At 42.0% G+C, this 23,541-nt stretch overlaps 1 protein-coding gene across 1 annotated transcript; it reads left to right on the plus strand.

Annotated features, from left to right (window-relative positions):
- Window positions 1-2,699: 2,699 nt before the first annotated feature.
- On the plus strand, window positions 2,700-3,316 carry LOC120668011 (dirigent protein 6-like). The gene is made up of 2 exons (XM_039947975.1): window positions 2,700-2,983; window positions 3,118-3,316. Exons 1-2 carry the CDS (start codon window positions 2,700-2,702, stop codon window positions 3,314-3,316), a joined length of 483 nt encoding a protein of 160 aa, XP_039803909.1.
- Window positions 3,317-23,541: the final 20,225 nt, after the last annotated feature.

The following is a 23,541-nucleotide window of genomic DNA, read 5'->3' on the forward strand; positions in this document are numbered from 1 at the left end:
GGGATAAAGTTTATCATTGGGTCTACTTACTTATCAAATTGGTATTGCTTCTACCTGTGGCTACCGCAAGTGTTGAAATAATATTTTCCGCAATGACCTTTATCAAGAATAAGTTGAGAAATAAGATGGGTGATAGCCTTCTAGATGACTGTTTAGTGACTTTTATTGAGCAGGAGATCTTCTTACAGTTGAGTGAAGAAGAGATCATCAACACTTTCATGACTATTAGAAGGCGCAGGCCTGATAAGAATAAGAAGAAGTGATATATTGTTCTTCAACCATGGGTATGTAATATTTCAATTTTATGTTAATAAAGCTATACTTATCTATTTCATAAACTCTCTACGCTCTTTTTTCCTGAATTGCATTTTGTAATTTATCAATATGTTAAATTTATAGTGGGTAAAAAAAATTTAGACAATGGACCACCATAGCTCCAAATCCTGGCTACACCACTACCGCCACCTCCTCCCCGTGCCGCCTCCCCGCCACCTCCCCGCCACCCCATCCTCAGAGGACCAACCGATGGCACATGTCAACTATGAACACTTGACAATCTTTGAGGAACATGAGTTCAACTTGCACACCTAGGTTTTTGGCGGCCTCTTAATAGTTACTAAGTTTCCTCAATGTCCGCATATTCAAGTAGAAGTGCCCTGTTCTGTCAGTCGCCGCGAGCTACTGCGAGTGTTAAGGGAAAACACTGGGATAGAACTTCCGCTAGAGAATGTCTTACGTTTGTTTGGCGATTATGTGCTGCTAACCCAAACATTCAAAGAAACCACTCGCATCTTGAGCTGTCCATACATGCACGTTGAGAACCATGTCCTTGCGATCCTCGGATGGATGCCCGACTATGGTTTCACTACTTTATTCTTGGATGAGTCTATTCCAGTAGAGCACCAGATAGAAGGTAGATAACAACGTCCACAAGGAAATAACATACCACTCAGTCTTCTCATATCTGGATTGCCACCACAAATATTTCTGTAGTGTCCCACGATATTACATAGAATCTTCGCGAACATATGTAACCTTCGCGGCATCAATACGAGGCAAGTGGATTTCTCAATCAGGGCGCACACATTTGCTCCAAGAAACTCTATACCTAGTGTTGTACATGTAGCCGTCTGCAGAGTTCAGACAGGAGGGGGTTCATACTTGAGCATATGACCAATTTGGATTCGTGCTGATGTTCTTCCACCGGGCGACCCAACAGCAATCCAGTTAGCCGCAAGCACGAATGGTAATGCAGTTACAAAAGACCTTTGCTCCATTAATGTGAAACTATTCCGTCTAACAATTGTCACTCTTTCTGCAGCATCGAGCAACTTTCCACTCCGATGCAGGGGACTTCTAGACAAGGAGGTGGACATGAAGCACGTCGTCTGCAATTACGTATGGTTCAACTTGTCTATACATTGCCCCTAACAACATACTTTAGCACCAAAATAATCTGTAAACTGCAATACCTCATGCACATTCTCATGCAGATCTGATTGAAGAAGAAGATTCGCCTCCTCAAGAGAAATGGGGATCTGGTTCCACCGAAGTAATGGAGACACCACCGAGCACACCATCGGATCACACACAGCCAATGGACGTTGCGGAGGACGACCAGGAAGAATCCAACCACGATGAAGATGAAGAATTACTATGGTACAGTTATTACTCCAATCCTTATGTATACAACTATCCAACTAAAACAAAATAACTTGTGCATATGTAGTTTTGCTAACACAACTCTTTTACAGCTCCGGAGAATAATAATTACAAAGATGAGGAGACACTGGAAGCGGCAAGCACTCAAGAAAGTTGTGCCTGATGCCATGACTACGTGCCCATCCTCTGTCGTACCCATGGAGCAACACTGCAGTCGCCGCCGTGAGACTCTCGTTGCACAATGTGTGCTTGTATCATTTTGCTTTGGATGTGGTAGTATGAACAAGTAGCTAGTTGTATGGATTGAATGTTATGTTTGTTATAATGTATGGACTTCTATCATTTACCGTGAGGATATAATGTATGGACACGTAATTTTCGCCCCTAGTATGGACTTCTATCTTAGTAATACGCGTATGGTATAAATTTCAACTTTTTTTGATATTGTTTACTATATTTTCTAATTTAAACAATTTTTTAGATTAGTATGGAAAATGATTTTTAGGGCGGGGGGGGGGGGGGGGGGGGGGGTTCACCCGCCCCTGCAAATGGTTTTCTAGGGGCGGGTGACACACCCACCCGCCCCTGTTAATTCATTTTCAGGGGCGGGTGGGGCGGTCACCCGCCCCTAGAAAACCATTTGTAGGGGCGGGTGACCCCCCCCACCCTTCCCCTGCAAACCGCCATTTTTAGCTGCGAAAAGCAGGGGCGGTTACGCGGTCCGCCCCTAAAAATGCATTTTGGCCTGCACGTACAAATCGTTTTTGCAGTAGTGAGGATTTGACTCCCAAAGAGAAGTTGATGAAATGATCACTACTAGAAAAGAGGCCATCGGTCCACCTCAAACGTACCAGGACCAAGATGACCCGATATTAATTTTAGCATTAGTATCGGGTCAGCTTTGTTCCAATACTTTTGATGTACATGGAAATGTCTAGAGCCTTTAGTAACGGGTGGTAACACCACCCGGTACCAAAGGCTAGACAAGTGAAAAGCTCTACACGATCTCTCTCTCTCTCTCTCTCCGCCAGAGCCCCATGGCCAATTTCAAGGTCACTCCTCACGCAACCGCACCTGTGGACAACACTAAGCTTGACTTCCAAAGCTTGTATTTGCGCCGGATCATTTCTGGGCCAAACAAGAACCAATCTACAATGATCGACAGATATGGTAACACGGACTTTAGTTTCACATCCGTCAACAACTGGGCAATCTATGATGGTGCGAGCGAGGACGCAAAGCTTGTTGCTCGAGCAAAAGGCATGCGCATGAATGCTGTTAACTGGTGTAATTTTTTCACCATAGTCTTTGAGTTTGAAAGGTATTATTTGCGACCAGATGAATTTGTGTATTTGCCTTTTCTCTCTTGTAATATGCTATATACATTGTCATTTTTATGTCATATAGCTAGGATCCCTGACTTTGTGATGGATAATATTATAACCACATATATAGGTTTAAAGGATCCACGCTTGAGGTAATGGGAGCAACAACTACTAAGGAACAAGGTGAGTGGGCTATTGTTGGTGGAACTGGCGACTTCGCGATGGCACGTGGTGTCATCAAAAGGAAAGTACATCAGAAGTTAGCTGATGGAGAAGTGTTTGAGCTTACTATTGATGCTTTCTGCTGCAACATGAAGGTGAGACTTTGATCGATCCGATTTTGAATAAGTTTACTTGCACTTCGGGTAGCCTTGAAATTACTTGTTACTACTTTACTGATATCATCTTTATTGTTGTTGGATCTGATCAACTCTTCATTGTCACTAATCGTTTACGGTCCTATATATGCACATTTTTATATGTGGGTTGGCGGCTTAGCTGTTTTTCAAGGACCAGGGAGAGAAGGAAGGGAAGGGTGAGAGAGAGGGACGAGGGGAGGACCTGTAATAAACATATTTCGTCCACTGGTCGGATGAAATTTGGCGAGGATTTCGTTGGCGTAACAGACGAAATCAATTTTCATCCTCCCGTACGATGAAGTTTTCTTATTTTCCTTTCCCATTGGACGAAATACGGTGGCCCCCAGTGGGCAGCACTAAAATCGTCGATCTGGAGGATGAAAATTAAATTTCAACCACCAGGTAGACAATATGTTAAGATTTTGTCCGTTGGGTAGACGAAAATTATATATCATCTATTGGTCAAACGAATATGCCCTAGTTTTGAAATTTTTTAGATCCAAGGTATTAATCCGTAATTCTGGTAAAAAATCATAATAAAAATTCTATTATTGCTAATATTTTTCCACTACCTTCACAGACGATTCAGCTTCCTCTCACCGCTTCACAGGCACAGCTTCCTCCTCCCACTTCACAGACAACGCAGCTTCACAAACAATATTAGTATATTACACGCACTATGGGGTAAGCTGCAAGGGTACCTTTATGATACCACCACTAGTGCGTTTGAGCCCTCACTTCTTGAGAGTGTGACATTCTACTCTGGTTCTGGGTCGGTCCCAGGATTTTCCTTTACATACATTGATGAAAATGGCCAGAAACGCAGCAGTGATATTTTTGGTTGTACTCCTTACATCAGCAAGACTGAAACAGTGACTTTGGTTCACTAATCACTACCTTTTTTTCATGGATTTTTTTAACAAGTACTGATATGATTTTGTTTGTTCATGTGGTGGGTACAATTTGAACTAGGCCCTACAGAGGATGTCAAAGGCAACAAGTACTGATATTATTTTGATGAAAATGGCCAGAAATGCAGCAAAGGATGTCAAAGGCAAGAAAGTCGTTCAGGGGAGTTCTAGAGCACATATGGTGCAAAAGAACCGTCCCAAATCACATAAAAAGAGCTTAAGCAGAAGCCCACCACTTCTTTCAAAAAGGGTAAAAAGATGAACAAGGACAAGATGAATTGTTTCACCTCTGGCAAGACTGGGCATTTCTCTAGGGAGTCCTGAGGCTAAGTGGAAGCCTACTCCACCACAGAAATCAGCCAACACCGTTGAGACTGAGACAACTACATCTGGGTAAGGTAAATTTACCTTCTGCATTTTCAGTTTGTTATTCACCTGATTGGTGGGTTGATACCAGTGCAAATATTCATGTGTGTGCTGATTTTTCCTTGTTTTCTTTTTATCAGGCCGGGCGGGCTGGCTCCTTGCTGATGGGGAATGGGGCGCGTGCGACTGTTCATGGTGTTGGTACGGTCAATCTGAAGCTTACTTCGGGAAAGACCGTACAGCTCAAGAACGTGCATCATGTCCCCTCAATAAAGAAGAACTTGATTAGTGGCTCCTTGCTCTGTCGTGATGGTTATAAGCTAGTATTTGAATCCAATAAATGTGTTATTTCTAAGTATGGGACTTTTGTTGGAAAAGGCTATGAGAGCGGAGGCTTGTTCCGCTTGTCTTTGATTGATACTTACTTTAAGTCCGTGAACAATGTGGTTAATAATGTTGATACTAATATTTGGCATTCAAGATTATGTCATGTTAATGTTGGTTCATGTCCCGCTTAGCTAGTTTGAATTTAATTCCTAAATTTGATGTGGTCAAAAATTCAAAGTGCCATGTGTGTGTTGAAGCAAAACAACTTCGCAAGCCTCACAAGGCTGCTGCGGCAAGAGAGTTACCACCGCTTAAATTAATTCATTCTAATATTTGTGAGATGAATGGAATATTGACCAAAGGTGGCAAGAAATATTTCATGACGCTTATAGATGATTGCACTAGATTTTTTATGTGTGTCTATTAAAAACAAAGGATGAAGCGTTGCATTATTTTAAGATCTATAAGGCTGAGGTAGAAAACCAACTCGAAAAGAAAATTAAACGGTTGCGATCCGATCGCGGAGGAGAGTATTTCTCAAATGAATTTTCTGAGTTTTGTGCGGAGCATGGAATTATTCATGAGAGGACACCGCCATACTCACCACAATCCAATGTGGTTGCCGAGAGAAAGAACCGTACTCTAAGTGATTTGGTTAATGCCATGTTACACTGAGGGACTATCTAAGGAATGGTGGGGTGAGGCGATTTTGACAGCGTGTCATGTCCTGAATAGGGTGCCCACTAAGAACAATTAAATTACACCATTCGAGGAATGGGAGAAAAGAAGATTAAATCTCTCTTATTTGCGAATATGGGGTTGTTTGGCAAAGCTGAATGTGCCAATTAACAAGAAGCGAAAGTTTGGACCCAAAATCGTTGATTGTGTCTTTCTTGGTTGTGCTATTCACAACGTGGGTTATAGATTTTTAATAACAAATTCCAAAGTACCGGATATGATTGAAGTTACTATCATGGAATCGAGAGACACAATATTTTTTGAAGATGAATTTCCCATGAAAAATACACCTAGCACTTCTAGTCATGATTCTATTCCTTTTGATGATATTCATGAACTGATAAATAATGCTGATATAGAAACTCCTGAGGAGGATAATAATACAGTCGCACGAAAGAGTAAGAGACGAAGGGTTGTAAAATCCTTTGGTGAAGACTTTATTATATACCTCGTGCAAGACACTCCCACAACCATTGCTGAGGCATATTCAACTCTTGATGCTGTCTTTTGGAAGGAAGCAGTGCAAAGTGAGATGGATTCAATTATGTCTAATGGGACTTGGGAAGTGGTTGATCGTCCTTATGAATGTAAACCTGTGGGGTGTAAATGGGTGTTCAAAAAGAAAATGAAACCTGATGGTACCGTCGAGAAGTACAAAGCAAGGCTAGTTGCTAAGGACTATACATAAAATGAAGGAGAAGATTACTTTGACACCTACTCACCAGTTGCCCGACTGACGACCATACGTGTGCTAATATCCTTGGCTGCCTCACATAGTCTTCTCATTCATCAGATGGATGTTAAGACAACTTAATTGAATGGAGAGCTTGAGGAAGAGATCTATATGGATCAGCCTGATGGATTTGTGGCAAAAGGTTAAGAGGGTAAGGTGTAACGTCCCGAAAAATTTACCAAGATAAACCACGCGCTAAAAATAATTTTCAAAATCTCCTTTCATCGTTGGGCTCAAATCACCGCTAAACCCCTAATCCTTCGAATTCCTTCCCGGAAATTATCACCGTCCCATCCTTTTCTTTCCCTCGTTCCGTGCAACGCGCTGCGTGTCGCCGACAGGCGCGCGTGCTCGTCCGGCCGCGGTCGCCACCGCCAAATGCGCCGGCGCGATCTCCCTTTCTCTCTCTCTTTCCCTCTCTTTTCTCTCTCTCCTTTTCTTTGCTTTTTCCCTTTCCTTTTTCTTTTTCCCTCCTTTTCCCTCTCTCTCGCCTTCCTACCTCTCCTCACTGCCGCTCTCTCCACGCGCCGCACGAGCCGCGCAGCTCGGCGCCGCCCCCCACCCAACAGCGCCACCACCGGCCACCGCCCTCGCCTACCCTGCCGGCACCGCCGTTCCCCTCCTTGCCGCCTCGATGCTCGTGCAGTTGTGCAGTACTCCTACTGGCCAATAGTTGATAGCGGTCTCTAGCAAGACGTGTCAACTCCTAAGCACGCGCGAATCATATCTGTCGAGCCGTCACAATCTTATACATGCTGTTCCCTTTGCCTCTAGATATTTGGTCTAGCTTGAAGCCGACCACACTTTCTCGATCCTGTGATTCGAAATTCTTGGTTAACTCTTAACCCTAGCATGGCCATGCATTTCCTGATCCGAATCACTCGAGGGGCCCAGAGATATCTCTCTCTTGTAGAGAGGGGCAAATCCTATCTTGACCGACTATGTCTCACAGCATGTTTCTTGACAGACCCGAAAGCCACATTTATAACCACCCAGCTACGGTGCAGCGTTTGATGGCTCCTAAGTAAGTCAGTTCACATCTTGAGTACATACGACGATCTCAGGTCTTAGGACACAGCGTACATATTGTGTAATGAGAAGTCATCATCTCGTGTTGGGTCAGTTCAGTCTCATGTCTCACATGAGCCCACATTATTAGTTTGACATCCCCATGTCCATGACTTGTGAAACATTGTCAATCAACTAATACATGTGCTAGTCTAATATTCATGTGTGTCCTCACATGAACTCCGACAAGGAACACTTTAGAATATTCATACAAGTATAGAGTTTCACAAATACTTCACATAAGCATTAATCAATACAAGTTGTCATCCATGAATATTCAAGGAACACTTTATTAATCATGAATGCAAGGAAATATGATTGCCTCTAGGGCATATTTCCAACAGTCTCCCACTTGCACTAGAGTCAATCTAGAATGTATCTAATACCCATTGCTCTTGTGTGCCTCTCATGCTTGGGCTGTGGAAGGGGTTTTGTCAACGGAACTGAAATGTTTAGGTCCGTGTGTATTTTGCATATCTTGATCTCAACACGATCAATGAACTCTCGAATGAGATGAAATCGCCGCATAATGTGTTAGCTTTTCTGGTGATTCCTTGGCTCCTTGGCTTGCGCAATAGCTCCACTGTTGTCACATTAGAGATCCAGCGGGCTAGAGGCATTAGGAAACACACCAAGCTCAATAAGGAACTTCCTTATCCAAACACCTTCCTTCGCAGCTTCTGAAGCTGCTATGTACTCGGCTTCTGTTGTAGAATCGGCCACCGTCTCCTGCTTGGAACTCTTCCAGCTAACCGCACCACCATTTACTTTGAACACGAAACCGGACTGAGACTTTGAATCATCTTTGTCGGTTTGGAAGCTAGCATCAGTGTAACCAGCTACAATGAGCTCCTCCTCACCTCCATGGACTAGAAACACATCCTTAGTTCTTCTCAAGTACTTGAGGATGTTTTTCACAGCTGTCCAATGACTCTCACCTGGATCTGACTGGTACCCGCTCGTAACACTTAGAGCATAAGAAACATCTGGGCGTGTACTTATCATTGCATACATGATAGATCTAGTTGCTGAGGCATATGGAACTTTGCTCATGCGCTCTCGCTCATCAGTCATCGTAGGACACTGAGTCTTGCTAAGATGTATGCCATGTGACATAGGCAAGAACCCTTTCTTTGCCTCTTCCATGTTGAACCGCTTCAACACTTTGTCAATGTAAGTATCTTGGCTTAATCCTATAAGCCTCTTTGATCTATCTCTATAGATCTTTATGCCCAGTATGTATGCTGCTTCTCCTAAATCCTTCATCGAAAAACTATTTTTCAGTGAAGTCTTTACGGACTCAAGCATAGAAATATTATTTCCAATCAGCAGTATGTCATCTACATACAGGATTAGAAATGCAACAGAACTCCCACTTTCCTTCTTGTAAACACAAGCTTCTTCTTTGCTTTTAATGAAGCCAAACCCTTTGACTACTTCATCAAAATGAATATTCCAACTCCGAGATGCTTGCTTTAATCCACAAATAGATTTTTGAAGCTTGCATATCTTTCCAGCATTGGTCAGATCAACAAAACCCTCGGGCTGCATCATATACACGTCCTCGGTCAGATTTCCATTAAGGAACACTGTTTTGACATCCATCTGCCATATTGCATAATCGAAATATGCAGCAATAGCTAGAATAATCCGAACAGATTTAAGCATTGCTACGGGCGAGAAAGTCTCGTCGTAGTCAACTCCTTGAACTTGTCGAAAACTTTTTGCAACAAGTCGAGCTTTATAGATGTGAACATTTCCATCCATATCTTTCTTCTTCTTATAGATCCATTTGCACTCTATAGTTCTCACACCATCAGGCGGGTCTACCAAGTTCCAAACTTGATTTTCCTTCATGGATTCTATTTCGAATTTCATTGCATCTTGCCATCTCTCGGAGTCAGGGTCTGCCATCGCCTCTGCATATGTCGCAGGCTCATCATTGTCTAACAATAATAATTCCCGCGCCGCGTGGAGCCTTGCTGACCTTCGTGGTTGCGGAGGTGCTTCAGTTGCCATAGGCATATCAACTTGTTCAGCTATAATAGCGTCACTTGTAGAGTCTTGTCCTATTGGCTCATCTCGAACTTCTTTGAGTTGCACCGTTCTTCCACTTTTCTCTCCTTTGAGAAACTCTTTCTCTAGGAAAATTCCGTTCCGAGCGACAAACACTTTGCCCTCGGATCGATTGTAGAAGTAATACACTAAGGTCTCCTTTGGGTATCCCACGAATATGCACTTATCCGATTTGGGTGCAAGCTTCTCAGACTAGAGTCGTTTGAAAAATGCATCACAACCCCAAATTTTTAGAAAAGACAAACCGGGAGTCTTTCCAGTCCATATCTCATATGGTGTCTTGTCTACGGATTTTGACAGCACCCCATTCAGTGTGAAAGATGCTGTTTCTAGAGCGTAACCCCAAAATGACAAGGGTAAGTCCGATTGGCTCATCATTGATCGAACCATGTCCAACAGAGTTCGATTACGTCGCTCGGAAACCCCGTTCCTTTGTGGTGTTCCAGGCGGCGTAAGTTGTGGAACAATTCCGCAACTCTTCAAATGATCGCTAAATTTGTGACTCTGATATTCACCCCCACGATTAGATCGCAAGGCTTTAATCTTCTTGCCATGCTGATTTTCAACTTCATTCTAAAATTCCTTGAACTTTTCAAAGGTTTCAGACTTATGCCTCATCAAGTAGACATAGCCATATCTACTTAAGTCATCAGTAAAAGTAATGAAGTATTGGAATCCTCCTCTAGCAGTCGAGCTCATTGGTCCACACACATCAGTATGTATGAGTTCCAGCAAATCCGATGCTCTCTCTGGAAAACCTGTGAATGGCGCCTTGGTCATCTTGCCCAGCAAACAAGCTTCACATGTCTCGTATGATTCAAAATCAAACGAACTTAGAAGTCCATCCTCATGGAGCTTCTTCATGCGTTTCTCGCTTATATGACCGAGACAACAATGCCACATGTAGGTTTGATTCAAATCATTTAGCCGAGGCCTTTTAGCACTTATATTACAGATAGGAGAATCATCAAGATTTAAAATAAATAGCCCATTCTTAATGGATGCCAAAGCCACAAACATATTATTCTTAGAGATCACACAACCATTGTTTTCACTCACAAAAGAATAACCATCCTTCATCAAACATGAAGGAGGCACGATGTTTCGGCTCAAACTAGGAATAAAATAATAATTATTAAGCTCCAAGAAAAATCCTGACGGTAGGTGTAGTTGCATCGTCCCAACGGCCAAAGCAGCAACTCTTGCATTATTGCCGACGCGGAAGTCAATTTCTCCTCTTTCAACGCTTCTACCCTTTGTCATTCCCTGCATCGAATTGCATATATGAGCAACCGATCCGGTATCAAATAACCAAGAATTAACATAAGAGTCAGCGAGAAATATTTCTGTAATATGAACGACAAGTGTACCCGAGGTAGAAGAACGATTCTTCTGTGTGGCTAGGTACAGCTTGCAGTTCCTCTTCCAGTGTCATGGCTGGTGACAATGAAAGCACTCCTTGTCTGCAGCTGGTCCAGGTTTCGCCTTGGGTGTAGGGTTTGGCTTGGGGTTCGCAACCTTAGCCTTGCCCTTCTTCTTCTTCCAAGAAGAATCTTTCTTCTTGAAAGTAGGCTTATTCTGGACAGCCATCACATGGCCGCCACCTGTGCTTTTTCTTGATGTCACTCTCTACTGTTTTGAGCATGCCGCATAGCTCATTCAAGCCCTTCTTAGTCCCGTGCATGTGGTAGTTCGAGACGAAGTTTCCACAACTCGGAGGCAAAGAGGCAAGAATGAAATCAGTGGCCAACTCTTGGCCAAGTGGGAAGCCCAGCTTCTCCAACCTCTGTGTGTAACCAACCATCTTGATTACATATGGCCCTACTGGTGCTCCTTCTGCTAGCTTAGTTTCAGCAAAGGTCTTGGACACATTGAACCTTTCAGTCCTGGCCTGAGTCTGGAACATGTCCCGTAGTGCCACGATCATATCGTGCGCCGCATGGTTATTCTCAAACTGCATCTGCAGCTCAAGTTCCATGCAAGCTAGCATGAGACAGCTCACTTCACGGTCTTTATCAACCACTCGCCTGTAAGCATTCCTCTCAGCAGCAGAGGCCTCTGCAGCTGACTCCTCTGGTAGTGGGTTATCTAGAACATCTTCCTTATTCGCTGCCCTGAGAACAATTCTCAGGTTGCGGATCCAATCCACGTAGTTTGTCTCATTCAATTTGTTGCTCTCAAGTACGGAATGTAAAGCAAATGGTTGGTTTTGAGCCATTGATCTACAACATAATAAATGCAAAATACTAAGACAAAAGTATTCATGATGGACTAAACGACATTAAACAATTTAATAGAATTTACTCCCACTAAAATCAATATCCCTCTGTTGATTCTTAGTGATTCAAGACCCACAACTAACACGTCCACTAGTGAGCTTTTGCATCACCGCTAGAAGACGAGGTAGATCGGTAAGCAACTCTTGCTAATCATATCTCATATGACTCTTGTTGTTGGGTGACATCTCCATGTCTCGCTCCCAACCTTTATGCCCCAAGGTCCTTAACCGTTAAGATGACCTTGTCAAGCTCACCAACCCTTTATGCGTGCATGTATCCGATACAGCCTGTCTAGTCAAGGAAAACCAGTGGCGCCCTAATTTCATAGACCCACCACCAATCGTACAAGACATGGGACAATGCAAGGTTTAGTTGGTAGGGCATGATAGCTCAAAATTTGTGAGGGATCGTTCTACTTCTACTATGACGCACATAGTAGTAAAACGTTAAGAACAGCAAGCACATAATTGTGAGTCAGTATGGCCCTTGTTCTCATGGTGATCTCCATCTCCATAGAACTTGTTCGCCATGTAGATCTCCATCTTCATGGAACTTGTTCATCATGTTGATCTCTATCTCCATGCATATGTGCACCATCCTTCATGTGATGAAAACTCCAAGAACTAGAACTTGCTATTACACCTAATAGCTAGTAAATAAAATTACATTCACGACTTGGATTATCATAGGTTGGCATGCAGGCCATTACATCAAATGCAACAATTCATATGGCCCCAGACGAATTTTCATAATCATGACATGCAGGTCATGAAATAATTACACACATGCATCATATACACATAGGGGCCATACCGATCACAAAACATTCAAAACAGAGTTATGCGATTCCGACGTCCGAACTTAAATCGCCAAAAATTCTATCTTCTGGGCCAAATTCCACAAATCTAAATTTCATGAAAACAGTAGGTCTGTTCTGAACCAATTCTAACTTTTTCTAAAGATACAAATCGATATAAAATTCGCCTCAATCCGAGTTCGTATACAAAAGTTATGACTGTTTTACTGTAAACACACTTTTGCGACAAATCGGAATTTGCAGTAGATCCAATCTACTGCCCTATGCATCTCATGCATCTAGCTTATGCCCTAAGTTTCGATTCGACCAATCACATTGATCTTCAACCGCAGCAACCAGGTTTATGTGCATCACTTAACTCCGATGGCGGAAAACCGACCGGTAGGAGTATGTCGTTGCATAAACTTCGCAGCATGTTTACGAAACTAGGTCATAGATCGATCTGAAACTATGCATATCTCCATATGGACATATCCGGATCTATAATGAGATAGCACTGACTCTTGATACCACTGTAGGAATATATGGTAGCAAAAATAAAAATTTTCTACCACATAAACCAGGATTACTGCAGTTATAGATCACGGGATTACCACTAGACGCGCGGTTACGGAACTTCTGTAGCATGTCGGTGTAGTGCAGATGGAAGCCGGCTGTGCAGTTGCGTGAACCTCCTCATGAACGACTCGTCCTTGTGTACCAAGCGCAGCACCTCCACGAAGTCCACACGTATGGGAAGAAGCTTTGCACTCTGAATTGCTAGATCCGCGAGAACAAACTAGGGCTTGATGCGAGGGAGGAGAAGCAGGAAGGAGAAGGGGGTGGCCAGGGTTCCTCCAGATGGGGCGCCCCCTCCCCCTTCCTCCCCTCATTATATAGCCCAGGTGGGTGCCCCTAGATGGGCTTTAGTGGGCCCCACCTTGGGCGCCCCCTATAGGTGGGCTGCTCTAAGCCCCCACCAAAGGTCCAACCCTATGGGCCCCTCAAGACCCATTAGTGCATCAAAGCCCAGTCTAATTTGGATCTCATCCTCATTAGGCTTCTGGCCCTTAAGTGTGTGACCCTATAGTCTCACGCGTGAATAGACATGTCCCAGTACTCCTACTAGCCAATAGTTGATAGCGGTCTCTAGCAAGACGTGTCAACTCCTAAGCACGCGCGAATCATATCTGTCGAGCTGTCACAATCTTATACATGCTGTTCTCTTTGCCTCACGATATTTGGTCTAGCTTGAAGCCGACCACTCTTTCTCGATCCTGTGATTCGGAATCCTTGGTTAACTCTTAACCCTAGCATGGCCATGCATTTCCTGATCTGAATCACTCGAGGGGCCTAAAGATATCTCTCTCTTGTAGAGAGGGGCAAATCTCATCTTGACCGACTATGTCTCACAGCATGCTTCTTGACAGACTCGAAAGCCACCTTTATAACTACCCAGTTATGGTGCAGTGTTTGATGGCTCCTAAGTAAGTCGGTTCACATCTTGAGTACATACGACGATCTCAGGTCTTAGGACACAGCGTACATATTGTGTAATGAGAAGTCATCATCTCATGTTGGGTCAGTTCAGTCTCATGTCTCACATAAGCCCACATTATTATTTTGACATCCCTATGTCCATGACTTGTGAAACGTAGTCAATCAACTAATACATGTGCTAGTCTAATATTCATGTGTGTCCTCACATGAACTTCGACTAGGAACACTTTAGAATATTCATACAAGTATAGAGTTTCACAAATACTTCACATAAGCATTAATCAATACAAGTTGTCATCCATGAATATTTAAGGAACACTTTATTAATCATGAATACAAGGAAATATGATTGACTCTAGAGCATATTTCCAATAGTGGTGCTGTTTCCTGGAAGTCTTGCAACCAGACTATCTTAACGAAGTCTACAATGGAAGCAGAACTGACAGCATTGGATACCGCTGGTGCTGAAGCCGAGTGGCTTCGTGAACTTCTAATAGATTTACCGATTGTTGAGAAACCTATACCGGCTATTTCTATGAATTGTGACAATCAAACTGTGATAACAAAGGTGAACAATTCTAAGGATATCATGAAGTCCACAAGGCATGTTAAAAGGCGTCTGAAGACTATCAGAAAATTGAGAAACTCCGAAGTAATATCTTTGGACTATGTCCCTACATCTAATAATCTGGCAGATCAGTTTACTAAGGGTCTATCACGCAATGTGATAGAAGGTGCATCGAGGGAGTTGGGCTTGAGACCCACTTGAAGTCATTCCATAGTGGTAACCTGTCCTTTGTGATCGGAGATCCCGTGAATTAGGATGGCGAGACAAGCTAGTGGATGATTGAGGGAGAGACTCCTTAGAATGAAGTCTAGCTCATTTGAGATGCACCGTTTCTCCAATACTGCAAGGGAGGTTGATTAATTTCTTAATGTCTTTCGAGTCGCTTTGTGTAGCAGGGATGTTGTCCTACAGGACTTCCTAAAAGGAACACACCTATATGAGCTCAATTGCTAGTCACAATCTATGAGATGTGGGTAATCTCTAGATACTCATGAAAAGGCTAGGAAGTGTGACTTATAAGCTTCAAACAGAGGGAATGCTCTATGCAGTCTAGTATCAGTTGAGGATTCAAGCGAAACTCATCTCACACAAAACTGTCAATTCAAGGCTTTGTCCATTGATCAGTTGTGGCTGAGTGTAGCTATTATTCTAGATGGATGTTCAACTCAACAACCTCCATCGAAACACTGGTATATAAAAGGATTGTGATTCTAAGATCTTTTTGCATTGTATCCTAGAGTTTGGTGGGGATTGTTAGATATAATATGGGCTTGGCCCATTAATACTTATTAAATCTAATAAAACTCTATGGTCCAATATTGCACATTAAATGGTTTAGTACCATACGGGATATAACTGAAGGTTGACTCAACCTAAATGAGGCGAGGCGAGGCAGGCGGCGGGCGGGCGTGGCTTTATTTTTGTCACTTACTTGACTTGAGTTGGGATTTACCAAAATTAGTGGCAATCAAAGGCTTGATTACGGGAGTTTCCTGTCTTCTCCACTCCCGTCCCTTCCCGTAGCATGACCAGAGGCTCGCGACCTTCCGCCTCCTGCAGCACGAATCCTCGCTTTCCTCCCTTCTTTGATATAAGTCAAAGAGGGCTCCTTCAGTTTAATCTCTGGTATCACCACAATCCAGCAGCACTCTGAGTTCTTGCCATTCTGTCTCCTGCGTGCGCACGAAATGGAAGAGTAGGCCTCCGAAATGTCTCCGTCCGCTAGGTTCACCTACTCGGGTGAGGACGACAATCACATTTTTGGGGAGTGCGACGCGGCATGACTACTCATCTCGCACGACTTTGACGGGATCTTCACAGCGACTTTTCTGCACTGCACCAAGCGGGACGACTACATCGACCAAGCACCATGTCGCTTTCGGGTGCTTCCGGCTCTGCCGCTGGGTATGCCGATTTGATTCTTAAAATTGTTATTTTTGTGTCTAGTATCTACAGCATGATCAACGTGTTTTTATTGAGAAATATCACATGTCATGTCTTGCTGTTTGGCGCTGGAATAATTTTCATGATGATGTTGATGACGTATTGTTTGGACAAGCACATATATGATATCATGCAATTCTTGCTTGCGTCAATTTTATGGAATAAATTAAACATGAATTTGCCTAATTTTCTAACAGTTTCAAAATCTACTATGTGATTTACAGGTTGTTCACATGGGTGCGTCAGCTGAGCATACAACGAGTCTCAATGATGTATAATTGTCTGATCAAATATCTATGGATCGGCCTTATCGTGATATATTATACTTGTGGCAGCTTAATGGTTGGTATCTCTCTATTCAAGATGCACAAGCATGTGACATGAAGTTATAAGAAACATGCATGTGACATGAAAGTTACAAGAAGGACCAACTGGGTATGATCAAGTCCTATTTTTCATGTCTCATTTTTTAATGTAGGGTCTCAAACAAACCATTTGTATGGTTATGCCATCTAGTCATTTCGATTGGTTCATTTTGTATTTTGTGATGTGATTCGATCTAATCACTAACTGACAGGTATGTACTTCACATGGTGCGGCATGTGATGAGTACAATAAGCATTATATTGCAGGTGCATTGTCTGATTTCGTCATGGTTTTGATGCTTTCTATAACTTAAGACTATGGTTGGATCATTGCAAGCTGGCTTTGTTTTCTATCTTTGTTGTCAGCATCAGGCAGGAAGCTCTATTCATTGAGTTATCTCTACTGAACATGCAGATTAGCACATCCAAGTATCGAAAGAAGAAAAATAAAAACTTGATCTACACATCCAAGTATTGCTAATTAACACTAATAAAAAAAGGTTTCAGTAGGCGCCTTAATTTTTTATCACAAAATAAAGCCCAACAGGGCTGGCGGCTCCAGGACCGATATACATTTATTTGCTAGCAAGCATTTATACATAAAAAATAGATATTAATTATTGCATGTAAGAAAAATTGGATGTAAAAGAAATTAGAACATTATAAGTCTAATTTATTTGCTGTCCTAGGAACATGGCCGTTGCAACCACAATGGCCAACATATTTGCTCAGCTGGTTCAATAAATCGTTCTCTAGTTGCATGTAAATGGAGAGGTACTGAAAAAAAATCATCGCCCATGATCCTCAGCAAGTATTCGAAGAGTAGCAACACTGTGCTCTTGCATCAATATCATGTGCAGTTGCAATACTCATGTGCTCTTTGGCATCATGATCTCTATTATCATGAACAAGAGCCTAGCAGTAACAGAGTTGCACGCGCTGTTGCATATCTCTGGATTAATTATCATTATTGTAACGTCCCGTGCAACTTGTTGGTATGAGTATTCTATTAATCCTATTAAGCTCTTGGGCTGGGGTGTCACAATTACGTAGGTATAGGCGGACAGCGAATCAACAAGCTGGGACTAAACGTGAATACACGTGAAACAAAATAAAAGTAAGACTTGGCATCGTTCATGGATTCTATAAATACCACCCCTCGCCAAATCGTGTTCCTCCACACACATGCAGACAAGTGAAAAGCTCTACACGATCATCCACCATCATATGCTAGATAGATAGGCATCCTGATCTGTTGGTCTCTCCCTCGCACCCTGCCTAGTCCCCATGGCCAATTTCAAGGTCACTCCTTACGCCGGCGCACCTGTGGACAACACTAAGCTTGACTTCCAAAGCTTGTACTTGCGCCGGCTCATTTCCGGGCCAAACAAGAACCAATCTACGGTGATTGACGGATATGGTAACACTGACTTTGGTCTCACATCCGTCAACAACTGGGCAATCTATGATGGCGTGGGCGAGGACGCAAAGCTTGTTTCTCGAGCAAAAGGCATGCGCATGAATGCTGTTAACTGGTGCAATTTTTTCACCATAGTCTTTGAGATCGAGAGGTATGCGGCCGGATGATTTTGTATTTGCCTTTCTCTCTTGTAATATGCTATACATTTTCATTTTTAATGTCATATATATAGTATATGTAACTTCATTTGTGATAATAATGCAATCACATAGGTTTAAAGGATCCACGCTTGCGGTAATGGGAGCAACGACTGCTGATGATCAGGGTGAATGGGCTATTGTTGGCGGAACCGGCGACTTGCGATGGCACGTGGTGTCATCAAAAGTAAAGTACATCCGAAAGTACCTGATGGAGAAGTGTTAGAACTTACTGTCGATGCTTTCTGCCAGATGAAGGTGAGAGTTCGATGAATCCAAGTTTGAATAAGTTTTTGCTATTGCACTTCCTACCCTTAGCCTTGAGATTATTTATATTTTTTCCATTATAATTAAGGTTCAACTTATGCATTTTTTAGTGGGTTGGCTTATATGTTTCTCCAGGAATTAAAAGGATGTATTGCTAATATTTTTCCACTACCTTCACAGACGGCGCAACTTTCTCCCCCCAATTCACAGACAACACATGCCCAGGTCCCTCCCCCTACTTCACAGACAACAAATCTTCCTCCCCCCACTCTCAAAAAGCATGGACTATGGGGTAATGTGGGAGGTAACCTTTATGATATCACCCCGTATGTGCCCTCACGTCTTGAGAGTGTGTCATTCTACGCCGTTGATGGGTGGATTCCAGGATTTTGCTTTTCATTCATTGACCAAGATGGCCAGAAACGCACCAGTGGTATCTTTGGTTCTATGCCTTCTGGCATAAAAAATGCTACAACAGTGAGTTTGTTCACTACCTTTTTTCCCATGGATTTGGTCGACAATTCCTGATACAATTTTTCTTTTGTTCATGTGGTGGGTACAGGTTGAGCTTGGCCCTACGGAGTTTTTGAAGGAAGTGTCGGAAAGACGCAATGATGATTTTCTCACGGACCTCAAGTCTGTTGAAGCTTATGGTGGAGGTTTTGATTTTGGCACACCTTTCAGCTTTACCGTGCCTCCAAAGAACAGAATTGTGGGCTTCTTTGGGGGTAAAGCACGCAGCAACGACTACTTCAATGGATTTGGTGTCTGCACGGTCGAAAATTCTGCCTAGGAAACATGAACTATTTAATTAATTTTGTTGCAATTTTCTATCAATAAGAGTACGGCTAGGATTCTCCCTAGCCAATGTTTTTTTTGTTTCATCAACTTCTCCACAAATAATTACGACGGTAAGGATCTACCTGCTTACGTCAAAAGTGGTTTATGTTTTTTTCAACAACTTGTGTTTTTTGTAACTCATTATTTCTATGAAAGTAAAGTTTATGTAATTTCCTATTTTTATTTCACTTTGTCAAAAAGGATCAATATCAATGAGATGCTCCAAATTGACTCTTCCACGGGGATGCCAAATGTCGAGAGGTATGTTCCCATGCGCAGGGCAATCCTGGGCGGGTCGTGATCTGAATGCATAACAAACAAGATCAAGGTACAATATCATACCGCATTTTGACCAATTCTCGCTCTCTCTACTTCATTTCCTTTCTTAACTTAGTCGTGATTGCTCTTTCTCTCGCCACTAGATATATATTTGCTTTCGAGAGATGCTCCACATTCAAACAATCATGGAAAGTTCCTAGGCAGATCTTATCCCGTCTCCAGTTGCTAAGTGTTGGAATATTTGGGCTAGGCCCATTTAAATTAAAAGGCCCACAAGTTAATACTAGTGAATAATACCACATGGGTGATTGAGGAGAGTAATAGCTGGGCTGTAATTGATGATTAAAATCGAGGATTGATAACTGGCTAATGGTGCGAATTGATGTCCATTTTTGAGGATAGAGGTATCCAGATTCATCCCCCTTTCTTCCTGATCACCTATATAAGGAGCCAGCCCTCTCTCATTCTCACACTGTCAGAATCGGGGCCACGGGATAGCTTACGTGGCACAAATCTGTACAGAACAAGAGATAAGACATGTCTCATACCCTAACATGTTGTAATATACATGTAAAGTGTGGTTGCAGCTCATGAGATAATTCATGAGGTGGCACGGAAGAAAGATGCAGGAATTATCTTGAAGTTAGATTATGAAAAAACTTATGATAGAGTTAATTGGGATTTCCTTTTGGAAGGTCTCAAATCCAGAGGTTTTAATGATAAATGGATCTCTTGGATTACCATGTTGACCCATGGGAGATCTGTTTGTGTGAGACTAAATGATGAAAATGAACCTTACTTTGCTGTTGGCAAAGGCCTGAGACAGGGTGACCCTATATCACCACTTCTTTTCAACCTGGTGATTGATGTCTTTACAAAATTTTAATAAAAGCGGCAAATCAGGGGATTATTGGTGGTCTATTGACTGACATGTGCGAGGGAGGGATTGTGAGTTTGCAATATGCAGAAGACACGATTCTCTTCCTCCAAAATAACCTTACCCAAGCTATTCATTTTAAGTGGCTGTTAGCCTACTTTGAAAAACTTTCTGGGATGAAAATAAATTATAACAAAAGTGATGTTATTACCTTGGGAGTTTCTAAGGAAGAGAAGTCGGCTCTGGCAAGACTCTTTTACTGTAATATTGGGGACCTTCCTATTAAGTACCTTGGTGTCCCTCTTCATTTCAATAGGCTCAAGAGAGAGGATATCCAATTAGTAGTGGATAAGTTGATGAAAAGGATTGCTGGTTGGAAAAGGAAAGTTTCTATCCAGTGCTGGAAATCTCACACTGCTCAAATCATGTTTAGCTAGTATTCCCATCTACCTTCTTTCAGTGATTAAGTTCCCCAAGTGGGCCATAGAGAATATTAATTCTCGTGTGTCTAATTTTCTCTGGAATGATCAGAAAGGCAAACACAAATATCATCTCTCAAATTTCCAAAGCTTGGCCCAAAGGAAAGAATATAGTGGGTGGGGGATTCCAGACCTTGGTTGTCTAAATATGAGTCTCCTCTAGGCATGGATCAATAGATACCAGCTGAGTGACAATAATATCTGGAAACAAATTATTGACCATAAGTACAACACCTCTGAACCTAATATTTTTTGTTGCTCTAAAATTGGTTATTCTCCTTTTTGGATAGGGGTTCTTTGGGCTAGCAAAGCAGCCAAATTAGGGGTGTCTTGGAAAATTGGTAATGGTAAGTCTGTGAGATTTTGGGAGGATCACTGGTTTGGAAATTGTAGCCTTGCAATTCATTTCTGGGAGCCTTACATTCTAGCTGACCAAAAAAAATAAAGTGTTGAAGAGCTGTGGGATGGGGAGACCCTGAAGATCACCTTTAGGAGACAGGTCTCATCTAGATAGCTATTCATGTGCCATGACTTGACTGTTATAGAAGAATCTATAAATTTTACTAACGATTGTGATTCCATTATTTGGGCCTTTAATGGTAGTAGTAAGTTTTCAGTTCAAGCTGTTTACAAAACCATTAGCTTTAGAGGTGTGCAGCCTATTTACACTCCTAGCATTTGGAGTTTCACTGTTCCCCCTCAGATACACATCTTCCTGTGGCTCCTCTCAAACAATAAGATCCTCACTAGAGACAATCTAGCTAAGAAGAAGAATGTTGAGGATAGCTCCTGCTTATTCTGTGCTGATAATGAGTCAGTATGTCATCTCTTTTTTGATTGCATAGTGTCAAGGATATGTTGGTCATACCTAGTTGACATCTTTCATGTTGATTTGGGTAACAATTTTGAAGCTATGGCCCGTTGGTGGGTCAGCAATAATAGATAGATAGAAGTCTAGATCACCCCCCCCCCCCAACTATGAGGGGTGGACTACATAAACCTCTCAACTATAAAACCAGATATTCTACCCTTTGAACTTTTCAAAACTGGTCAAATTACCCCCTGGGGCGGTTTTGAATGGTGGTTTTCTACAGTAACATGGTTTTGCCATTTTCTTTTTTTTATTTATTTCGGTTGAATCTTTGAAAAATCATAGTAAATCACAAAAAAATCATAAAATAAAAAATCTAATTTTGTTGGACTCCACATGAGTAGATCTATACAGTGAACACATAATATGCTATTCTTTAGTACAAAGTTTTTTTAAATTTAGATCTATTTTTTCTATAATTAAATGGAATAATTCATAGCCGCAATTTCTATGGCTCAATTGAGGTGAAATTTTTATGGTAGCCTTACTATTGTATGCTTGAACTGTAGTAAAAATTTTATACTCATTAAATTATATATAACTTAGTTATATATTTATTTATATTATAAATAAATCTATAACTAAGTTATATATGATCCAACGAGTATGAATTTTTTTTACAGTTCAAACATGCAATAATAAGCCCACTATAATAATTTCACCTCAATTGGACCATTGAACTGCAGCTATGAATTATTCCATTTAATTACAGAAAAAATAGATCTAAATCTAAAATAAAAAACTCTGTACTAAAGTATAGCATATTATGTATTCACTGTATAGATCTACTCATGTGCAGTCCAACAAAATTGAATTTTTCATTTTTTAATTTTTCTGTGATTTACTATGATTTTTTAAATATTCAACCGAAATAAATAAATAAATAAAGAAAATGGCAAAACCGTGTTACTGTAGCAAACCACCTCAGGGGGTAATTTGACCGGTTCTAAAAAGTTCATGGGGTAGAATATCCGGTTTCATAGTTGAGGGGGTTATGTAGTCCACCTCTCATAGTTGGGGGGTGATCTGGACTTCTGCCTAATAGATATAAATAATGAACTGTTGCTTGGCCGCTCTTATGTGGTGCTTATGGAAAACTCGAAATGAAATTTCTTTTTAGGGCAAAAGGTGGCTGGAGGAAAGAGTGGTGATAAGGAAAATGGTGACCACATTGAAAAACTGGCATATTCTGCTCAATGATGAAGACTTGGCGGTGCTGGATCAAGTCTTGGAGTCCCTGCACAATAATCTTCTGGGAGCAAGATCACAGTAGTCGAGCTTCCCGGTGGCGAGCATGTCTTCTTTGGCTCCATCATCTGGGACGGCAACCTCCAGAGATGCAGCAACTTGGCGGTGCTGGATCAAGTCTTGGAGTCCCTGCACAATAAGCTGCAGCAACCGCTCACTCTTCTGGGAGCAAGATCACAGTAGTCGAGCTTCCCGGTGGCGAGCATGTCTTCTTTGGCTCCATCATCTGGGACGGCAACCTCCAGAGATGCTCAGTCGATAATGCTTGAAGATGATGTAGTGGAAAGTTTAAATCTTGCTGAGGTGACTGTGGATGTAATAGACAGCCGTTTCTCTATTGGAATTTTTGAACCTCCTTGACCCAGCGTGTGTGCTGTGGCCTCTGCTGCTTTGAACCATAAAACTGTGGATGTTTTGTTTCAAGGAAATAAAACGGGGAAACCTTTTCTCTAAAAAAATATACTTGTACATGAGCAGAACTAGTCAGTATAGAAGGAAACTACCCAGGTAGTGTCCGGGTAGGATTTCTAGGCTCATATAAGGCTAG

Source organism: Panicum virgatum, chromosome 3N, assembly GCF_016808335.1.
Source record: "Panicum virgatum strain AP13 chromosome 3N, P.virgatum_v5, whole genome shotgun sequence".
Lineage (NCBI taxonomy): Eukaryota > Viridiplantae > Streptophyta > Magnoliopsida > Poales > Poaceae > Panicum > Panicum virgatum.